The sequence below is a fragment of the Odontomachus brunneus genome, unplaced genomic scaffold (genome assembly GCF_010583005.1).
Source record: "Odontomachus brunneus isolate Ranch 3 - 2012 unplaced genomic scaffold, Obru_v1 Obru_scaffold_261, whole genome shotgun sequence".
NCBI classification, from domain to species: domain Eukaryota; kingdom Metazoa; phylum Arthropoda; class Insecta; order Hymenoptera; family Formicidae; genus Odontomachus; species Odontomachus brunneus.
The window spans coordinates 36,229-57,566 of NW_022639711.1; the positions used below are offsets into that span (position 1 = coordinate 36,229).

The 21,338-nt window shown below is 40.9% G+C and overlaps 2 protein-coding genes across 17 annotated transcripts in view; one reads left to right on the forward strand and one right to left on the reverse strand.

Annotated features, from left to right (window-relative positions):
* Positions 1 to 21,338, forward strand: part of LOC116852890 (sodium bicarbonate cotransporter 3) — a 72,401-nt gene that overhangs the window by 27,739 nt on the left and 23,324 nt on the right. For 8 of the 16 annotated variants that reach the window (XR_004379871.1, XM_032833663.1, XM_032833652.1 and 5 more), the window contains 7 exons: positions 284 to 408; positions 6,235 to 6,369; positions 12,758 to 12,823; positions 15,521 to 15,659; positions 16,225 to 16,444; positions 16,860 to 16,983; positions 18,823 to 18,999. Coding sequence is in view for 14 of the 16 variants with exons in the window: in XM_032833652.1 (XP_032689543.1) it covers positions 284 to 408; positions 6,235 to 6,369; positions 12,758 to 12,823; positions 15,521 to 15,659; positions 16,225 to 16,444; positions 16,860 to 16,983; positions 18,823 to 18,999 (986 nt within the window). In the remaining 2 variants the exon portion in view is untranslated. The remainder of the gene's footprint in view (positions 1 to 283; positions 409 to 6,234; positions 6,370 to 12,757; positions 12,824 to 15,520; positions 15,660 to 16,224; positions 16,445 to 16,859; positions 16,984 to 18,822; positions 19,000 to 21,338) is intronic. The other 8 variants (XR_004379872.1, XM_032833655.1, XM_032833660.1 and 5 more) reach the window with 3 other exon arrangements.
* Positions 3,488 to 10,796, reverse strand: LOC116852895. The gene is made up of 4 exons (XM_032833673.1): positions 10,046 to 10,796; positions 5,489 to 5,580; positions 5,254 to 5,298; positions 3,488 to 3,625 (listed from the first exon to the last, which is right to left on the reverse strand). The coding sequence occupies exons 1-4, from the start codon at positions 10,093 to 10,095 to the stop codon at positions 3,507 to 3,509; spliced, it is 306 nt and encodes a 101-aa protein (XP_032689564.1). The 5' UTR covers positions 10,096 to 10,796; the 3' UTR covers positions 3,488 to 3,506.

Here is a 21,338-nt window from a genome sequence, read left to right on the forward strand (position 1 = left end):
ACAAATTTATTAATGATAGCAGCGCGCTCCAGAGATAGAGACAAAGAGAGACAGAGAGATAATTAGAGAGAGAGAGAGAGAGAAAGAGAGAGGCAGAGAAAGAGAACAGAGGAGCAAAGTCACGGACAAACGAACACAGTGACATTTCTGCCAGTTGGAAACTCGTTAGTGCGTTAATAATAGAAGTGCGCGTCCGTTAACGCGGCGCGGTTGCGTTGACAAAGAGTCGTCATCGTCATCAGCAATACGATAATTAAATCGAACGTTCGATTTATTTTTACAGACCGTGGATGCAGCCGGGGGCCGGAACCGGCGGGGCCCAAGTGGGCGGGACAGGTGACGACGAGGCGCCGAAGGACCCGGGTGCACGGATCACCCATCAGTCTTACACTGAAAAAGATTATGAAGGTAGGGAACGCTTCGGATTCCCAAGTCTTTCTTTCGTAGTCGATTGCATCGATTAATAGAAGTTGATGGCATTTTTTGTCATTTAATTAATTTAACGCGGAGGTTAATCGGACGAGTCTCTCCCTCTTTTTCTCCTCGTCTATGTCGCGTTCGTGATTTAGAAAGGAACAGAAAATCGTCGGATCTAACTCAACAAAACGTTTTACAATTGACTGTCAACTGCCGGATTGTATCGCGTGTGTCATGCAATGTGACTCAAAAGTCTCTAAGGTGTAGTTTAAAATTTCGAGTGACGAACGCACACACGTTGAGGAGATTCCGTGAGGAATATCCGACACTAAAGGGGTGAAATATCGGAGTTATTTAGCGAAATACAAAGGAACGTCGATTCGTTGATATCGAACGGCTATATCTGACTTATCCAAATCCGCGCCCTATTTTTATAGGCTGCCGCTGTGACCTTCGCACGTTGATACACGTCCGACTATTTTCTCTTTCATTATCCTCGTTCTTTCGATGAGAAGTGGCAATTGCGATCCGTGAATGATTGAACGACGCGTGAATTTATCTTACTGGCGCGATAAACGTCAAATTTATGCTATTTATTATACTAAAATATAAATTCTGTTACGTAGAAATATTTAACTCGCAACAAATAATGCAAGAGGATTCTCTAGTATGCTAAAGCTTCATCGCGGCATTTTGAATAATCGAGTGTCTCTCGAAATACCACGATAATTTATAGTTTTCATGCATTCCGATTGAAATTAAAGATATCGTTTCAGCGACTAATTCGGAGCGTTACTCATAACGGCTTTACGTCACGAAATCACCCACTTACCGCGAGAAAGGTCAGACAACGTAAAATATAGTACTTGTTTATATCTTTCGCTAAAATATTCATAAAATTCTGTTTACGTCATTGTTCATCCCGTAAAATGCGGATTATTAAACCTTTTGAAGCATAAAATCTTCAAAATTCGAATTCTAATAAAATATTCATGTCACATGTCTAGAATGACAATCCAAAAGATCATTCTTTTTGAAGGTTTTATACTTTAAAAGGTTGAATAATGGGCATTTTACGGGTTGAACAGTGACGTAAACAGAATTTTATAAATATATATATAAAATATATATATATATGCATACATATATATATATATATATATATATATATATATATATATACAGGGTAAACAGAATTTTATAAATATATATATAAAATATATATATATATGCATACATATATATATATATATATATATATATATATATATATATAAACAGGGTAAACAGAATTTTATAAATATATATATAAAATATATATATATATATGCATACATATATATATATATATATATGTACACATATATATATTTCCTATTTTATTTATATTTTCTATTATTAAAACTGGTAGGGTGTATCACTATGCACAGGCTAAACGATGCGATTTCGTTGCGAAATCACTATGCCTGAAGCTATGATTTGGTTCTAATAGGTGATCTCACGGTGAAACCATTGAACTCCAAAGAATTAAGTGCACGCGAGAAAAATGAGAAAGAGGTGGAAAGAGAGTTTCGGTGATTTTTGGCATTTGGCAAGCGTATATAAAATTCCCACGGCTGCGGGTATTTTGTAAAGCTGAGGAGGAGAACGACACAAGAACGAGCTTTCGCTATGAAGCGTCAGGCTCCAGCAATAACGTGCCTATACGGCCGGTATAGGTCAGTCTGATACGAATCTGGCTTCGGTGTTTGCTCACACGATGTCCCTCGCGCGTGTAGGTGCTTCGAAAATCGTTACTTCGTTAAACAACGGCGGCTATGGATGGGCACGTGAGCGACGAGTTGACCTCGTCGTCGAGGACGAAACGTCGGTGTCGCCGCGAGGCGAGTGCAGGTCGCGTTTGTCATGACAATCCCGAATCGGCAACGTGCAAAGCTATCCAGCGCAAAACATATCGATTGATCCTAGCCGGTGTTCCCCGGTGTTTCCCTAGCTCTTCGTTTGTCACGAATCGAAATTTTATTCAACGATTTCCGCCCAAGGCGAGTGTCAGAAATAGAATTTCGACGGATGGTTAATTAGCACTCATAATACGCGAGTTTCTCAACGATTTCTTAGGTAAAAATTGCGAGTTTTTCGTCTGAGAGAGACCCAACTTAAAATTAACATTATTATGTCAAGTGGAATTGTCGTTTTCCATCTTGAGAGGAAATATCTTTAAGAAACAGAAAACATTTATTCCATAAGTATACTAATTACATATTTATTTATACTTATATGAAATATTTTTTAAATAATAAAATATGTATTTTCTTAAAACCTAATCTTTTATAAAAGCAACTGTTCCATTCTGTTTAAATAAAAGATTCTAGTCAATATGTCATTAATACCCACCGAATAAATATTTGTTATTTTTTAGATATTTTCTCGCTCAATGTGTAAATTAACTTTGTCTTATAAGGCTAAAGATATTTGTTTGATGATAAATATAAAGTAATTTGTATTTAATATGAAGTTCCCGCCAAAAAACTTTTAGATAGGATATCAATTTTTTAATATCGCGCAATGTGAAATTGAGAGTAATTATTAAAACACATATGTCAAGACAATAAATATCAAACGTATATTCAGCACGCAAATATTTTGATCATGTTGCTACCACATGTAGAGTGATGGTCGACTTTAATGTTCGCTCATATTATCCGAGTAATATGCCACGTGTATTCTCTTGTGACCTCAACGGCGCGCAATATGGACATCTATCTGTCACTCGCATGTTTTTTATTTTTGCAATACTGTAAACACGAACTACAGCGCGCCGTTGATTCCTTCAGTCTTTTCTGAGCGATTTCGCACTGCCACTTTTTGCGCGGTAACTTCATCAGTAATCAATGCGATTTAGTCTAAATGCTGCATGCACTACGTAATTTGACGCTTTGTGAGCGTTCTGATTGCATGCTCACCATTCAGCATTGATGTCCCGCGACGTCCAGCTGCCCGAGTCTTCAATATTCAGCATGACGGCACCTCTCCATAGAATTTAGTCGTTGTCCACATTATCTACACTTCACTCGCGTTTATTTCAACGATCAATTTGACAATTTAACGACTCCACCAAATGTTAGTAATTTGATGAAAAGCATATAAAATTCCAACGCGACGAGAACGTACTCGTAAATCACATGTGAACAAAGCACAAATCGCGAACCTAGGACCGTGCCACATTCGACGATGTCGAGAACAAAAAAGGGTAAACATTCCGTTTCAACTACGCCGGTTACGCTCCGTCAGAAAACACGGTTTTTGTCTCGAGAAAATTTCAATTTTTCGCAATAAATATGCATATTGATTTAGGATATGATTTCGACCAAGATAATATTATGATTTGTCATAAAAAAATTCACGTAAAAAATTTAGTAAACTGACGATCACGATTATTGCAAAATTTATCGCGAACAAAGCAAGTAATCACGAATTTCGCGGGTGGCGCAATTCTTATGCGCTATCTTGTAACGCAATAATAATGCGCATTATTTAATGCTCGAAATAATTAGGAGATCGTATTATATTAATTGAAAAAAGATATAAGCAATTGATATATTTAAGTCATATACAATATAGTTCATATATCCAAAAAAGAGATTATTATTTAAAAAAACAATCCTCTGATTATTTCAAGTAATATTTCAGTGGACAACATAAACATGCAAAATCCTACACTGAGAAGAAAGTATCTGACACTCAACTGTAATATCTTACAAATAAACCTATCCAAAAGATACACTCCAATTTCTTTCTAATTTGGCACAAATGTAGAAGTACAAAAAATATTTAGGTCATATTTTTTTCATTTTAGCCCACTTTGAGTTTCACGGGCAGTTTATAGCTTTTTAATGTTCTCACTCCTATCATCAACAAGAGTACAACAAAAACACATAAGAAATAAAATTGAATACAAGATATAGTTAAATAATTTTAACAAAATCGGCATAGCTGAGATACGAACCATTCTAAATTTCATTAGCCGAGATTCCAACTGAAATATTTCAAATCTGTGCTAAATTAGTCAAAAATAGTTCGAATTTCGGCCAAACCGAAATTCGGCAATTTTAAGTAAAATTTTAGCAAAATCGGCGTAGCTGAGACACGAAACTATTTACATTTCTTTAGTCGAGATTTCAACCAAAATATTTCAAATCTGTGCTAAATTAGTCAAAAATGGTTCAAATTTCGGCCAAACCGAGAAATTATTTGTATAAATAAACTTTCTTCAACTTTTTACATATTTTGTTTAAACATTTTATTATTTATACAAATAATTTTACATATTTGACTTCATATTTATAATAAGCAAACCAAAAACGTCTATACCTTGTAATCAATTTTATTTCTTATGCATTTTTCTTGCACTTGTTGATGATAGGAGTGAGAACATTAAAAAGCTATAAACTGCCCGTGAAACTCAAAGTGGGCCAAAATGAAAAAATACGACTTAAATATTTTTTGTACTTCTACATTTGTGTAAATTAGAAAGAAATCGGAGCGTAACTTTTGGGTAGGTTTACTTGTTACTGAAATAATTATATTAAGAAAAAATAATTTTTGTAGTAAGTGCTATAATATCATTGATAATAACATTATGTGCATATATATTGCTTCTATTAATCTTTTGTTACAACAATCGAATATAATCGTTGCCGAAAGTGACTATAATTTGTAATGAAACTAATCACATTTTTTTCTCAGTGTACATGCAAAAATCTACTATCTAAGCAAATCGCATTGATTTTTCCTAACATACATTAATACCATCATAAATCTTTTATATTGACTCACCAAAATACCATAAAATACTCATACCTTGATCGGTCAGATCTCTTACTGAAACAAAAAGATACAACATACTCGATCAGATATAGCATACTCGAATAGCTGATGCTTTAATTAAATACATGTGAATAGCATATTGACTTTTTGCGCGATCGTTTTAACTCATTCATTTTTATTTGAATAACTATGTTCCAGTTTTAAGCGCGAAAATATTGAGTATGAGAAATCTATGAACTCTCACCTTTGAGCCAATTTTGCATGGTCCGAACCGGATCCTCCGGTACGGCATCTCCAGAAACAACACCTACCATATGGTCCCAAGCTTCACCAGATCTGAAACACAAAGCAAATATTATGAGCTCATGCTTCGATCGCCCAGATATCTCCCTGAGCAAAAAAAAAGTTAACACCCTTCATTAAATACAATCACAAGCCAATACCTCACGCTCAGAGTTTACGCCCACATGGATATCCAAAAATACGAATTAGTTGACATTTCAATTAGCACGCAACGTAATCGGACGCCCTACACGTTATCAGAAAATCGATATACACCTGTTGATGTATTTTCATTTCTACCGAAACAGCCGTCTTGTGCACACGCGACATGTAATGACTGTTCGTGTTTCGAGCGTGCACAAGTCCTGTGCAAATCGCGGCTGAGACACGAGGAGGAGAAGGAAAAGATCCTTTCGCCTCCGCGGTCCCTACGGACCCGGCTCGCGTGCGACGCGTTTTGCTCACGGTGGGATCCTTACGCGATCGAATGTCGCTGATCTAATTTTCTCTCGCGCGACGAAAGGAGAATCGTCCGTCTCTCACGTGTGCCACTTCGCCGCAGAAGCGAGTCACGCTAAATGCGCGCGTATCGACCACCACTACAACCACCAGTACCCCGTCGTTGAGAGAGAGAGAGAGAGAGAGAGAGAGAGAGAGAGAGAGAGAGAGAAACAGTGTCATGAAGCTATCCCTTTCATCTGCTTCCAGGTCACAGGGCGCATACGGTGTACGTAGGCGTCCACCTGCCGGGGGAGAAGAGGCACCGCCGTCATCATAAACACCATCATTCACAGCGGCAATCGTATCCCTGCGGTAAGGAGGATGTCGACAGCGAAAGACCGAGTAAGTTGATTCTTCTTGTCTTTTACTCACATGGAGTCTCGATCGACCCTCGTCGATAATAATGTCACATTACGGAATACTTCGACTTTGTTCAAACACTCTGACAGTGCGCTTAAAAGTACCGCATAATGAGCTGATAATAGGCTCGGGACACGCACGGGATCGTTTTCACCCGATTGTTAACTTGGAGACGGTCGGTCGGTCCTTTGGTGTGTGCGCGAGACGTCGTCGAGATGTATCTTAAATCAGGCGTTCAGTATTACACGGTTACCGCGAGGACAAGACGTCGCGACTTCAAAGAACGAGTTGACAAAAGGAGCGAGTTCATCCTTTGTTCTCGGAATGGCTCATACGTGCTGCGCTATATAGTCAGTGGAAAGCAGGTTACAACATTTTTCTTTTCAATGAGTTGCGCAGTATATTCGCGTTTGATAGGGAAGAGGATTTTATTTTTTAACAATTCTTAAAACATTCGAAAATCAATTTTTCTCTCAGATACACTGTAAGAGAAGAAATATCTAAGATGTAAAAAATACTTATCCGGTGGATAAAAGTAACATATATATTTATATTGATATATTTTATTGATATAAAATTATTTTTTACAAATAAGAAAATGAGAAAGTATCATGATCATGATATTTACTGAATTAGAATAAAAGAATCTAAATTTAAGTAAATATGTTATTAGTATCCACTGAATAGATTTTTTTTTATTTTTTGGATATTTTTTCTCTCAATGTTCCGATTTATTCATGTTCGATGCGAGAGGAAATTAGTCTTTTAATAATTCTTAGAAGATATAAATCTTTCTGCTGGACATCGTGCGCCTTTAAGTCGATCATGAATCTTTCCTCCCAGCGCAAATACGCCAAAACTTTTTAAAACTTAAAAATGTTCACGTTTCACGAATCCACGAGTTGAAGGGGAAGATTCATGATCGCCTGGTGAAGTTCATCGAGATAAGAGTGCCTTTCTTCCACTGACTGTACTCAATCTTCGAATCCCACATTATATTCTTGCGGCACGTGTAAACAAGTCACATCATAGCAATGCATTTCCGTCGATAGACAGATGTTTCGAATTCCGCGGCTTATTAATGGAACGTCGCTGCGGCAGACACAGTAGATTTGCGTAGGCGGTACGTCATGATGCGTTTAATTATGCACGTGATATTACCCTGCGGTCTCGCACCAACAATACGAGAATACAGAAATGCGAGATTAAGGATGCCGCCAAGCAATCCGAACGTGGTCGCGCGTTAACCGTATTATTGCGCGAATAAGTCCCTTCACTCTCTCGGCGATAAACTTGTGACTCCTGTGGGTCAACGTCAACGATCTTGATCGCTGATAGGGCGTATAGAAAATGGGGAAAATATGCACAATCTCTCTCTCTCTCTCTCTCTTTCTCTCTCTCTCTCTCTCGTGATTTAATGTCGGCATAAATGAGTTCATTTCGATCAGAACGGTTTCGACAGAACGAGCTTGTATAAAATGCGCCGGAAACTTAAGGCGAGCTGAAGAATGGTGTCAAGGGGCGAGTGCTCAAACAATCGCATAACCGTGTAGTCGCTCTCAGAACTTGAAAGTTCCTCCGGCCGATGGCGGCCGACCCTATTGCAAAGTTGGGCGAAAGTCTTGTTACACTCGTACATATGTACGTTGCTATTTGTGTATGAGAGAGAGAAAGAAAGAGAGAGCCCCGAGGAATGCGCGTTTTAACAATGAATTCGTCGTCGGGTCTTGTAGTACGGTGACACGGCGCTTGTACTATTTGCAACGCTGAAAATTTGGCATCGGCGCGCAATTGCGTTTGTCGTACTCCAAGAATGGCTCACGTATACGTATACGTGAGTTCCCGAGAAATTGACTCCCATTGCCCGATTCGTTCGCTCATCTCTCTTTTCCGAGTATTCCTCTCTTTTTCAATAATCCTTTTAACAAAACGTTAAAAGCGCAAAAAATATATATGTATTTTACCAAAATACATATATATATATATAATACACACATACACACACATATATATATATATACAATCCGGTAGCTCTCGTTCCCGTAACTTCATGCAATTTCGCGACATGTCAGTGGCAAACTCGGGCGGCAAATTGTTATTTTGTCGAGCCCGCGATGCGGAATAATCGTGGCTCGAATATTCCATTTATCGGGAACTCTCGATGAATACGCGACCATTTCATTTAAACGCCGCGAAGGCCGCTTATGCCAATCGCATATAATTCGTGAGCATTTTCACAGTGCCGCCGCTTTTCATTTTCGTTGTTTCGCGGTCTGGCGGGCGGTCGAATAAATATAGCATTAAAAAAACGGATTGCGCCGGTCTAAAAATGGAACGAGGACCCCCGCCACTTCGCATCTCCGGACGGCGTGAGCCCCGCAGCTTCACGACGGCGCCATTACCGCCATTCGCCCTCGCGGATTTAATCCCGTCGCGAACAATGCGCTTGTCACGCGGCGCATTGTTCGACTGACCATGCCGCGAGATCGACTCGCTTTTTTTCGGCCGAAAAACCGCCGGGATGCCGCGCGGATGCCGCCCCATGGCCTCGACGTGGTGTAGCACTTTCGTGGCGCTATCAAACGGTACGTGGCAGCCCGCCAACCACTTGTCGAGACTTATCCGGGTATTCACCCTATACTTCTGATATACCGGGATGCAAAGGGATAACCGATATCGAGGATGACGCGGGAGCCTTTCGATCTTTATTATTAAAAATTCAACGTGTCCGAAATATTTTCAATGATCCCAACTTTGAGAGAAACGACCAAATCTTTCTTCCTTCCATAATCATCTGTGACATTTCATTGTCATTTTTTTTTGTATTAGCGTTAGAAATTTCGGTAGGATCTGGAGATTCAAAGAGAGCGACGTGTAAGAAGTTGTAAGAGAAATAACTGTTGTCTGTCCAAATTACGCGCTAAGAGAGATTTAAATTTAGATTCGGCATCATAACAATGGTAAACAGAAGCGAAGAGAAGGCAAGTGTCAACAAAAAGAGGAATTTGTATTCCAAAGAACATTACTACATGGAGAGAATTTTATCGTAAAAATTGCTACAGGATTTTGCAACTGAGAAATAAATCGACATTCGGCAGTAATTCGCTATCCTTTTATTTCATACGTGCTACTTATATTTTAGGAACTGAAATGTGCTATTGAAATACTTGCTATTTTTCTAACGAAATTTGATATGCAAATTTGATATATCTAGAATCAAGACTACTATCCTTACTGACTGAATGTCTGTTCCTGAATTACTAAAAATATAGTGAAATTAAAAAGAATTTATATGAAAAAAGGGCTACAATATTCTCTCCACGTACAGACGTGATAAACACACTCGCGAGATAGACTATATTCTAAGACCGATATTCGTGGTCGTAAATTATTTACAATTGTTGAGAATAAATTAACCATAAATTTCTATTTATGGACCATTATTCGGCTGCCAATTAATAGTTTTTTGGGTAAAGTAAGTACAAGTACAGATTAACAAAGGATCAAAGAGATTCGTGTAGCTACAATTACTTATCGATTAACTATGAATATACTGACCTAGATTTCGACTCGGAATATCTCTTTGTTCTCGGAGTGAATTCATCGGAAACGCCCGTTAAAATCGGAAACGTTATGTACAACAAATGATTTGACATACCTAAAAATATATATCATGTGTCGCTGTCCTCGTCTCGATCTATCTCTCATCCTGCTTCCGGCTGGTCCCACCGTCACACAAAGACTGACATTCGTGTGGACACGATTTGATCGAAGAAACGGGTGTTAATAAACGCGATGCCGACGAGAATGCGAAGGACTGTGACAAGGATGAAACTATTTTACCAATATACGTACACCACGTCGCGATATGTGTGTGTGAGTTGTTCGTCGACACGTTGTGACTCAGTCGCGAGAAAGTATACGGCACGCGTGAATGTCCAAACAATGGGCAAAAAAGGACTACGTCATCTGTCGTTGATCGCTTCGATTGAACGGCGCGTGAGATGACAATATCAACGCTTTTCAAAACATTCCGCAAGCGCGACCTCTTTTTCTTCCTCGTGATAAGTGGCTACTATTAAGTGTCATGCCATTTTACTTTTTTCTTTGTCCAAATGGCTAATGAATATCCAAGCTTTCTTCTATACGCTGGTATTTTGATGTGTTGAAGTTAATACGTCTAATACGTCTAATAGCCTCGAAGATCTTCTTTTTGTAACAATAAAACAAATGACTCAAAAGTCAATTTTCAATTCGCATTTGAATTTTCCTGGAGTAGCTTGATTTCATCTCCGTTGGATACAGGATTACTCAGTCCGCGCACTACGATAAGACGTTACCCTGTGCGCGGCAAGTTTAGCCTCGAACTTGTAAACACTTTTTCGCTTCTGCTCAAAGGCTCATCTCGTTACTGTAACAAAATAAAATTTTTAATTTTATTTACATTCTTTTACATACCAATTATTATTTCTATGCTCTAATATAGCTTTTTTCTATTCACTGCCCCTTCAAATTTTATCGAAATTTCTAACGCCAATCTTTAAAAATGATGATAACAAATTACGAGAGAGGAGAGCTTGTTGTTTCATTGATTCATTAACCTCACTTTACCCATTTTAATTATTTAATGTTTGTCTATCGTACATGTGCTTGGTGTGCATTTCAGTTACGTAATTATTAAATTGAACTGATACCTTGTTCGCTGAAATTGAGCAGAAAAATGAAGCGCGGATAAAACAAAAATAATCGAACATGAAATAATTTAGTAACTTCCTGTACAGTGTTATATCTCGAGATTGGTCCCGTAAATTCAACAGAACTGGCGGAGTTGACGTAGAAGCAACATCTTTATTCGGGGTGTTGTCGTTTCTTTCCGCGCAATTAAAATCCGCAGTATTAAGCGCTTTACAATTAGCAACTAATCAAATTAAGATCTGCGAGTGAAGTTTATTCGAAATTAATTATAAAGATCTTTTTTTCTCTTCAGGCTCTTCAGCGTAATTTCGCGCAGCTCTTCATGTTACTTAATGGCGAATTAAAACGAACATTTTCCACGGTCATGAGCTTTCCGCGCGCAAAGTTAAGTGCACTCGAGTGAAATTGCCGAGGCGTACTTTCGCGAAATATACTTTTAACCTTGAGATAAGAAGCTACAAAACGACACGAAGTGACTAATCACGTTGTCTGTCCGTGACGGTACGAAGCGCAATAAAGACTCGCGGAAACTTTCGGGACATTTCGATCGGCGGACTTCACCGGGGCGACAAGTCGATTTTCTGAGTTTTCCCCCTTGGTAACAGATGGGTCGAGACGGTGCAGGAATGGAAAGGGAAGCAAAGTGAGTCTCTAGAAGGCTCTTTCGTGGAGGATACGCAAGTCAGGAACTCGTTTTAATTTCTTAGTCGATTGAGTACAGCTCTAACCACTTAATTTCTGCTAACCACTTATATCAAAAGTTGCTAACGCGAAGAGCGTTGGCGTTTATATCATGACACCTCTTCATCAGTCTCGTGATATCTTCGGTAAAAAATAAAAAAGTAAAGTAAAAAATAAATAGTGAATACTGAAATATATCGATAAGCGTGGTAATGAGAAAATAATCATAAATTTCGAGAGAGAGAAAATTCACATATAGAAAATATTTATAGAGAAAATTAATATATGAAATATATTACCTGTTGGTATATATTTATAATTGTCTCTTGTGATAAACGTTCAAGCTTTCGCCGCGAGTAAATTACTAGCCAAATATTGGACGGCTCCGATACGTGTGTCAGTTATCGAAACGAAGTAAACAAGACGAAATCCCGCGAGACTCAAGTGCGAGCTTCAACGCTTATCGATGACGCGATTAAAACCCCGTGGTAAACATAATCAAAGTGAGTTATCATACTTTTTTCACATTTGGAAACATTCGATCTTGTTTTCGGCGTACTCGGCACGCGTGTCGGGATGAGCAAACGAAGAGACATTTCTCGTCGCACGTACGACTGAGTCGGTATCGCAATTCTCGTGTTTACGTTTGTGCTCTGCTCGGATCGGGAACGTTTCGATGAGACAATCAAAACATTCCTCCTTACGTTACTTCGCCACCACGAGCGATAAATAATTATACTCTGCGTAACAAAGCATTTCCATACCAGATAGAGAGGCGATGGGATTTCGGTTGTTCTCGTAAGAACATACCGATCTCTCTTCCCCCCTCGTTTCCTTCCTCACTTCTTCGCTCCCCTTCGTTCTCTTCCTCTCCCTCTTCTCTACTCGCCTCATTCATATCGGCGACAGAGTTGTCGAAAGTCATTACGAAATGAACGAATCTCAACCCTCTGTGCGTGATCCGAATGACACGGCAACCACGTTGACGTTGCAGGGCAATTGTTGATGGCGCGCAGAGGTCGTCTCGCTAGCATCTGCGACCCCGCCGGCGAGATGATATGTAAGCCACCCTTACACATACGCACGAGATTCCTTTGTGTGATGCAAAAAACGTTTAACTCGCTCATGCATTCGCCGCTCGTGCATTCTGCAAGATGCGACGCGAATTCTCGCCGGGAGGATTATTTCTCACGTGCCTCGCTGTTGCTCCACGAGACCGTCCCGCGATATCGATCGCCACGTCCGCAATGCAATCACGCCGGTATAATATTTTCAGTAGACTTTAAAGTCTAATCTGTCGCACGCGCGCGTGATTCGTCCGACAAGACGCCAAGTGATCGCGATAATCGCGTCACGTGCGCGACGTATGCTTTATCGGCCACACGGACGCTACATAGTTTGTGTATCGCGACGAATATCATCTCGATTCGTCGGTTATCGTTACGTAAATTGATTGTATCGCTGTCTCCAGCGCTATCATGTACACTCAGTTCATGTCAAGGCGATTTTCGCGTTTCTCATCGAACGAAGTCGCGATCTTTCAAGTTTTCAGAATTGAAAGCCGCACGTATACATACGCGCAGTAATCGGTTGCAGATGTATAAAGATTACTTCTCTCAAGATAATGTTGTCTTCGTTAAAATTGCATTTTTTTCTTCCAAATCTCACAAATGTCGCACACTCTGTACTGCCAATTTGGCTCTTGTCATGACCGATTACTGCGCGTACTCGTCAGCAGTGGCTTTCAATAATTCTCACAACTTGAAACATTGATTCGACGGAAATTGTGAAAACCGTTTAGAAACTGGGTGTACCTGGGCGTTCGTTGTGTGTGAGCGCGCAAAAGCGCTGCACATGGCGCACATTCGCAAACTGCCGCACATGTCGAACACAAATTATGTATGCCGAGGGATAGCGTGCAGGCTACGCAATACGCCGGTTACGATGAATATTTACAGCCTTGCGGGATGCACAAGCGGCCCCGAAATTTATCGAAGCACGACACACCACGTAATTCCGGAGCAGGGTAACAACGCTGTTTCCACGTTACGATCTAAGCGTACGTGTCGAAGACATCACTTGGCGCAATAGTAAACGAGTGATCGCGCCACGGGAGATTGAGTCTCCCTTTATCGCGTTGTGCAGCGAATAGTGTAGAAAGTTAGTTCGGAAATTTGAGTAATCAAGTACACTTTTGAACTTGCTTTCTCCCTCTTCTCTTGTCTTCAGCTCTAACGCTGCTCGCTACAAAGTAGCAAGAAGGCTTTGAGTTGGAGACGACTTCGCGTTGTGTACAAAGCGTATAAGAACGAGTATAATGATCGATAACGTCACGAGAAACAATAGTTCAAAGTATCTAAATAATCTAATGCGATGACTTTTGAAGCATTTAAATCGCGTCCATTAGAAACGGTTTGAGCAATCATCCAGTCTAGCCGAAACATTCAAAGTAATTTGACTAATGCAACACATAGTCCTCCTTGCTCCAGCAAGATCCTCTATTAAATAGAGGAACAGCTCGGTGAAGAAACGCGCGTTTGAGATCCTCCTCGTTATTTAAATATTAAAATAGTGTTTTACCCGACTCTGAGACTCACACACACATACCTACACACGTTACATATAAAACACAACATATGTTACACGATCGTTTTCAGCTGGAGGATTCTGTTTTTTTCACTCTGCTTTCTATGTGTCTCCTTTTTCTCTCTGCAAAAATTTTTCTAACGTGCATGCGTCATCTATCGTGGTCGCGCGTATCTACACATGTATTTAACGCATACGTATACAGTATATTTTATGCCATTCAGTCGATCGATCAACGTTTAATGCTCCCTCATTCCGCCGCGAAATTAATGCGATCATACATACAGTAAGACGAATCCTACACTTCCTCTCCGTCGCGTAGCACATGCCTCGCGGTAATTATTGCCGGATATTTTTTTTTATTACATTTGAATTACGTCAGAGGCCCCGTCCAATTTTCTTCCTTCATCTCGTTATTCTGTGTCTCGATAACTCTCTCTCTTTGAACATGGATCTCGCTGTGTATACGATATTCTATCAGAAAGAATCTATTTTTTTCTTATATATGTGTATATGCGTGTATGTATACATATATATACACATATACATATATACACGCTACATATAGTGGTTTTTTTCTTTTTTCTAAACATTACGTACATGCATTCGCTGGGATGCGCGCAGAATGAAATGTGACGTGTGGCATGTTTCAGAGATCGATAGTTTATTTGCTTGCACATATCGCTCTGCACGTAATCGAAAAAGATTGGATCTTACATTTCTTGATAATCTCGCTGTTAATCATCGATTGACGCGCGAGCTCTCATAAACATTGTCGCTAATTAACTCTTATACGCACGCACACATATATACGTCGGATAAACAATATTATGTTCATAATGAAAAATCGAAGCGTCAATCTCGACACTCTACTTATAATTGGTAAGATATATACTGTATGTATTTTACACCCATCGCGCGAGATATTCTTCAATCGCATTTAAATGGATTCGTTCTTCGCGCGTTCTTTGAGCAATGTATATTTTCAACGAAAATCTTCATCGATCTCTTTCGCCTATTTATTATCTCCTCTCGTACTTGACGTACACTCTAATAAATGTGTCTGTATCTTGTATGGACATTGTACATATATACATATATTCTTGTACTCTTGTTTGAGCATGCAATCTAGCGCGACACGGCGATTCACACTCTCTCTGGTTGTGTTTAGTCACCCCGCCGGCGCAGAGGGTGCAGTTCATCCTCGGCGAGGAAGTCGGTGACGATGCGCACGAGTCGCACCCGCTCTTCTCGGAGATGGAGGAGCTCGTCAAGGATGGGGACGAGATGGAATGGAAGGAGACCGCCAGGTAAAGTTCGAATTGCGATGCCGACAATTCAATGAGCCGATTTAAGCCTTTGTACCGCGAGAACGCCCTCCTTTCAATGCGCAACGATATTTGCACATCGGAATCTAGATTCCGCGGTTTCTAGAAACGCTGTTTCATCACACGAGAGAGATAGCGCGGAATTCTCCTCATTTCGCACGCGCTACAGCGATGTAGCACACTGCAGCGATGCGATCTAAATGAGAATATATTCATGCAATTTATTTCTTTCAGTTCCTCCCCACTCTTATATAAAAACATTTTTAATATTATATCTTTAAAAATATTTCAGTATTTCAATTTTTCCACTTTGATGTTTTTTTTTATATATACCGGAAAATTAAATGAAAGATAAAAGAGAGAGGAAAAAAGAACACTAAAGCTGTTTAAACGAATTCAGTGAACTGGAATTAATGTCCATTCGTTTTTCTATCTCTAAAATATATCGAAATAAATAATAATAATAATTCGTACATACTTCTAATTTGAAAGGAGGGAGCGGAAAATAATTCCATATGGACTTATAACGCATGTATACAATGCGCAGATGGATCAAGTTCGAGGAGGACGTCGAAGAAGGCGGCAATAGGTGGAGCAAGCCTCACGTTGCCACCTTATCGCTGCACTCACTGTTCGAGTTAAGGAGTCTCATCTTAAACGGAACGGTCATGCTCGATATGGAGGCGATCAGTTTGGAGCAGATAGCCGACCTCGTCCTCGACAACATGATCAACAAAGGAGTACTGCAGGTCGAGTTGCGAGAGAAGGTAAGAGATCGGGGAGTGAAATATCACGTGTACCATGAAAATAGACAAATCTTGGTGACATTTTTCCGAACAGGTCGCGCGAATATACTTATAAACCTGCTTGGACGTTAAATATAGCGCATATAAAGTTCGCTGCTAAAGTTCACGTTCCCGTTAAAATGCGATCAATGAATTATCAGAAATAGCAGCATCATCCCGTATGGTCGCTGTCACCGTGAAAAATTCCTCGTCGAGAGTTAAAAAATTTCAAGTTAGGAACCCTATATTAGGTCATTCGCGTTTGCTTCTCGCCGCGCGAATCGATACTTCGGGATATCGCACGCATGCACGCACAAATGTATGTATATGTACGCACACGCATAAACATACATGTACTTTAATCGATCGATCTGACGAAGTATTAATATCGTTTCAGGTGAGAGAAGCCCTCCTCGTCAGACATCGACACCAGCACGAAAGACGCAAAGACAATAACATGTCGAGGTTACCGATCATAAGATCGTTAGCTGAGATAGGACGCAACCATTCCTCGTCAAAGAGTAAGTTTCACGTTACTGCCTTGTCTCAGTGTCGGTAATTACTTTTTCACAGGTCGCTGGTAACTACACAACACGAGTAGTGTATATAGTTTAACATATTGAGCACACACACGGACGCTTTCTCGAAATTGTGAGAAAAAGAGCTCCATGTAATTACGCTCCAGCGTAATTAGCACCGCATATACTTTCGCTTACTAAATATCTTTCACCATTTCTTGGCGTGCGGGCTCTTTTCTTCCCTTCTAACTTCATTTCGTGATTATATTTAGTTTTTCAGCCCCTTCTCTCCTCCTTCTGATAATTACGTTCCGATAATCTACGTTATTTTTCCGCGCTTAAGTTCTTTCAGACCTTCTTATTTTTTCATTACCTAAATTAGCCTAAACTTAATCCGATATTTTTACGCACGAGTCCTAATGACCCGACGTAATAATAGTTCTTGGACAAGATATAAGAAATTCGTAGATTCTACAATCAATCAAGAAGCCATAATTGCTGTTAAAGTAAGGTGATCAGACGTCTCGATTTTTCACCCTTTGTCCCGAATTTTTTCGAGTGCTATTCGAGACACCGATTTGTCATCATTGTCAATAATTGTCAAATAATTTTCGGATCTTTTTACCCCCCTTCCCCCGCTTCACACATTTATGAAGTGTCCCGAATTCAGGGCTGGGAAATCTGGTCACCTTACATATACCGCGAGGAGAAACGAGAAGATTACTTACAAATAACGTCTTCACGATACTCCCCGACAATCGCACATCGCTATTCTCGACACTCCCGAAACTTATTAACACGCAAGACTCATTTTCGACGGATAAAAGACGTGAGAAACGCGGAGCGATGTGTGCCCATGGCTGCTGCTTGGCGCGAAAAGATCGAGCATTTTGCGCGATTCATTACCAACGCCTAGATTGAATAACCACGATGACAACTTCGTGCGAAACGAACGCGATTGGTCTAGAGTGGTTAGTAACTTGAGCAAGTAGTTAAAGCGTCCGCCGCGGCGCGCCGTACAGATCGCGTCGTTATAGACTTCGCGCGACTTTGTTCGCATCACTGGCGCGTTCACATTCATGCACTTTTGACACTTTTGACACTTTTGGCACTTTCGGCGCTTTCGGCGCGCTGATGAACTTTTGTTGTACGTGATTGACAGCGCGCGCGTCTTCGATCTTTTCATGCCGAGCAAATGTCATGGAAACAAACCTCCGTATTCCATACGTCTTTCGCTTGTGTCCTGTGAGTCTCCTGCGGAAATAAGTATTAGAGTGCCGAAAACAACGACGTGCGGTCGTCAGGACATCTTTACGATATGTACCCATGGTACATTATTACGGAGTAATTTCCTCCTTTCTCGACACATACAACAAGATGACCAGACGTCCCGATTTTTCACTCTTTGTCCCGAATTTTTTCTAATGCTATTCGGGACATCGATTTGTCATCATTTTCAATGATTGTCAAATAATTTTCGAATCTTTTTATCCCCCCGTTTCACACATTTATAAAGTGTCCCGAATTCAGGGCTGGGAAATCTGGTCACCTTAGTTAAAGCTATAATTGAGTCGTGCGATTTGTCTTTCTTAAATATTTCGACATGAACTTCAACACCTTCACACTCGGGTCGTTGGGAATCGACGTTCCCTGTTATAATTTAATTTGATTTAAGTTACGTTTCTTTTAATTTCTCTAATATCTCCTTATTTTGTTCACATTATTACCTGCATTTTCGTTGAAGACCACCCTGACGGCGGTGGCGTGACGAAAGAGCCGGTTCCACGGCCCAGGACGTGCTAACCTTGCTAAAAACACGTACGACACGATCGACATTTTCAGATTGCGACTGTTCATGTGGTATGCATGCCTTGTTGACGTCAGATTTGCAGGAGCGTCGCGAACCCAAGGACACCTACGTACCCTCCGTCGCCCGCAGCAGCAGTTGCCCAAACTCGAACACGGCCCCGCTGTCGAAAGAGGCGAAAGACCTCAAAGGGCCATACCTTCTGGTTCCAGGTACCACTCAGGCCAGTCCGCTAAGCAGCCTTTGGATTGCGGTGCTTTCGTGGCTTTTCTAACCACACTCCACCGGAACAACAACCCACTAACAACTACAACATGCGTGTATCGATCGCCTCGTGAATTTCCATCCGCTTTGCGCTGCCGTCCGTGTTAACGCGTAACGAAACTTTTATGAGTCCTGAGCGAAACTACGACATGAACCTCGAGAAGCAATCGAAATCGCGCGCGATCTTTCTGCTTGATCGTACTAGAACCGAAGTTTGCAAATTTCCACTTGTTTCCACTCACTCAATATCTTAACTCGGAGACGGCAGCTTGCACAAGTTTATCGCGAATTTCGAGAGCGAGCGATACGCTTAGCTGTAACTTAGTATCATATGTGTTACAACGCGTTGCCGATCGAGCGATGATCGAGAAGGCGACCTCGATCATCGTTGGATCCGTCGCTACGCGTTGAATCTTGCCATCATGATCATTTGTGCTCCCCGAAATCGTCCAATGTTTCTTAGTGATGGATCGGTGATGGATTGTCCCATGTTAACTGATCGTCAATGTAGAATCCACTGCGAATCCTCGGCAAGTCATCGAGGCTGCTGTTCCCGTCGCATCCTCCCCCCAGTGCCCGATCCAGTCGACAAATCTGTGACTCACCATCGTTTTCTCTTTTCTTTTGTCAGACGAATTCGGCATACCCCACGTGGTGGGATTCACGACGTGGTTCGCGATGTGTCCGCTAAAAGGTAGCTAGCTCGCCAGCTGGTTTATTCTCGACTCTACGAATCTCTCTGCACACAACAATTCTACTATTCACCATGTCTTCCGCTTATTCTAGAGTCTCTTCTCTGTTGTTATCTTTCGTATTCTCTATCACGTTATCGACTCGCGATCGACGCGCGCCTCACCCGACGATCTCGTCGATCCCGCCACCTACTATTTTAATTATCTCGATGGGTACTGTAGAGGTTGTTGTGCACAAGAACTTTGATTATACAATCCGTCTGGCCACTCTCCGCGCGCGAAACGGGAATCATCGCCGGTAATCTCGGCAATGTTCGCGTCTTCAGTCGCGAAACGCTCGCGATGTATATCCGCGTTGGACTCGTATCGGCTCATTTCCGCGGAACAGACTTGACTCGCGACGGTGAGAGAAAACGGTAAGATGATTCTCTGCTAAACGCTACTTCCTACGAGAGAAACGCACGTCATTGTCAACGAGAGAGAGCCAGACTCGACGACATTGCGATGGATGGATGGATGAAACGCGTCCGACTTGTAACGATCGCGACTACTGCACAGTAGTATATTCCGCTTCGGCGAATGTGGAGATTCAAGTCGATCGTTAAAGTCAACTCTATCGGTTCCTCGGTGTCGGAGTTGTCCTAGATATTCTCGATAGTCATCGAGGTGGAATTGATTGTGGTTGCTAACTTCGGATACGTCCACGTTCTGTGAGAAGTGGATTGTGGCTGCCGAGCGTGATCCGCACTCTCGCCACACATTCGACATTAAATACGGCCGTCCAATTATTCTCTCGTTGAATCGCAACCGCGTTTGTCTTCGGTACAAGCAAGCAGAACTTGTGCAAGCCAAACGGACGTATTTGGCGTCGAACGCGCGACGAGAGCGCGGAAGGGTCGATATTTTAGATGGTACTTCCATGTGTTTGCGAATAATCGGTTCAGTTCCTCCGCCGAACGTGACATTATTGCAATTCATCGCTCGCAGTATCATCGGTCATTGATCAACATGCACGCTCCCCCCAGTTGACGACGTTTACAATTCTGATCACGAGGCATGGATCTTTCGTAGTGATCGTACTACTATGTGCACGCAACTCTATGTAAATCCTGTCTAATGTATATTTATTACTACTAACTGTGCATTTGTGGTTCTATCAGTGTCATAATCGACTAATATCTTTACAGTATCCTAGCTAATGTAATCCTTATCGTCCTCGTAAGACGAGCGCAAAAGACGCACATATATATATATATATATATATATATATATATATATATATATATATATATATATATATATGTATAAATAATATATTTCGCTATCGAGAAGCCGAGAGACAGTTAATAATATATTCGTCCCTACACGTAACTCTATTTCTCCTCTCTAAAACCTGTACGGGAAAAAACTACGTAAAGACAATTTATTCTCTCTCTTCTTTGGACATTATATTTTCTGCGATATTTATGCGGTGTGTGAAGACGTCGAGTTGCCCATACACGTGTATCTGTAATCGTCATGAGTCGCGCCCTTGCGAATCTTTAAGGTAGACGGCGGAACACCTCGTAGCCAGCCATCTGTTCACTAAGTGGTGA

Bases quoted from the DNA above. Each gene is read 5' to 3' on its own strand.
- LOC116852895 (XM_032833673.1), bottom strand. From the start codon at position 10,095: ATGAGAGATAGATCGAGACGAGGACAGCGACACATGATATATATTTTT. The intron at 5,299-5,488 runs GTGAGAGTTCAT...TTTTTGTTTCAG, and splicing joins CATGCAAAATTGGCTCAAAG to TAAGAGATCTGACCGATCAA. The intron at 3,626-5,253 runs GTGAGTCAATAT...GCACGGTCCTAG, and splicing joins GAGTATTTTATGGTATTTTG to GTTCGCGATTTGTGCTTTGT.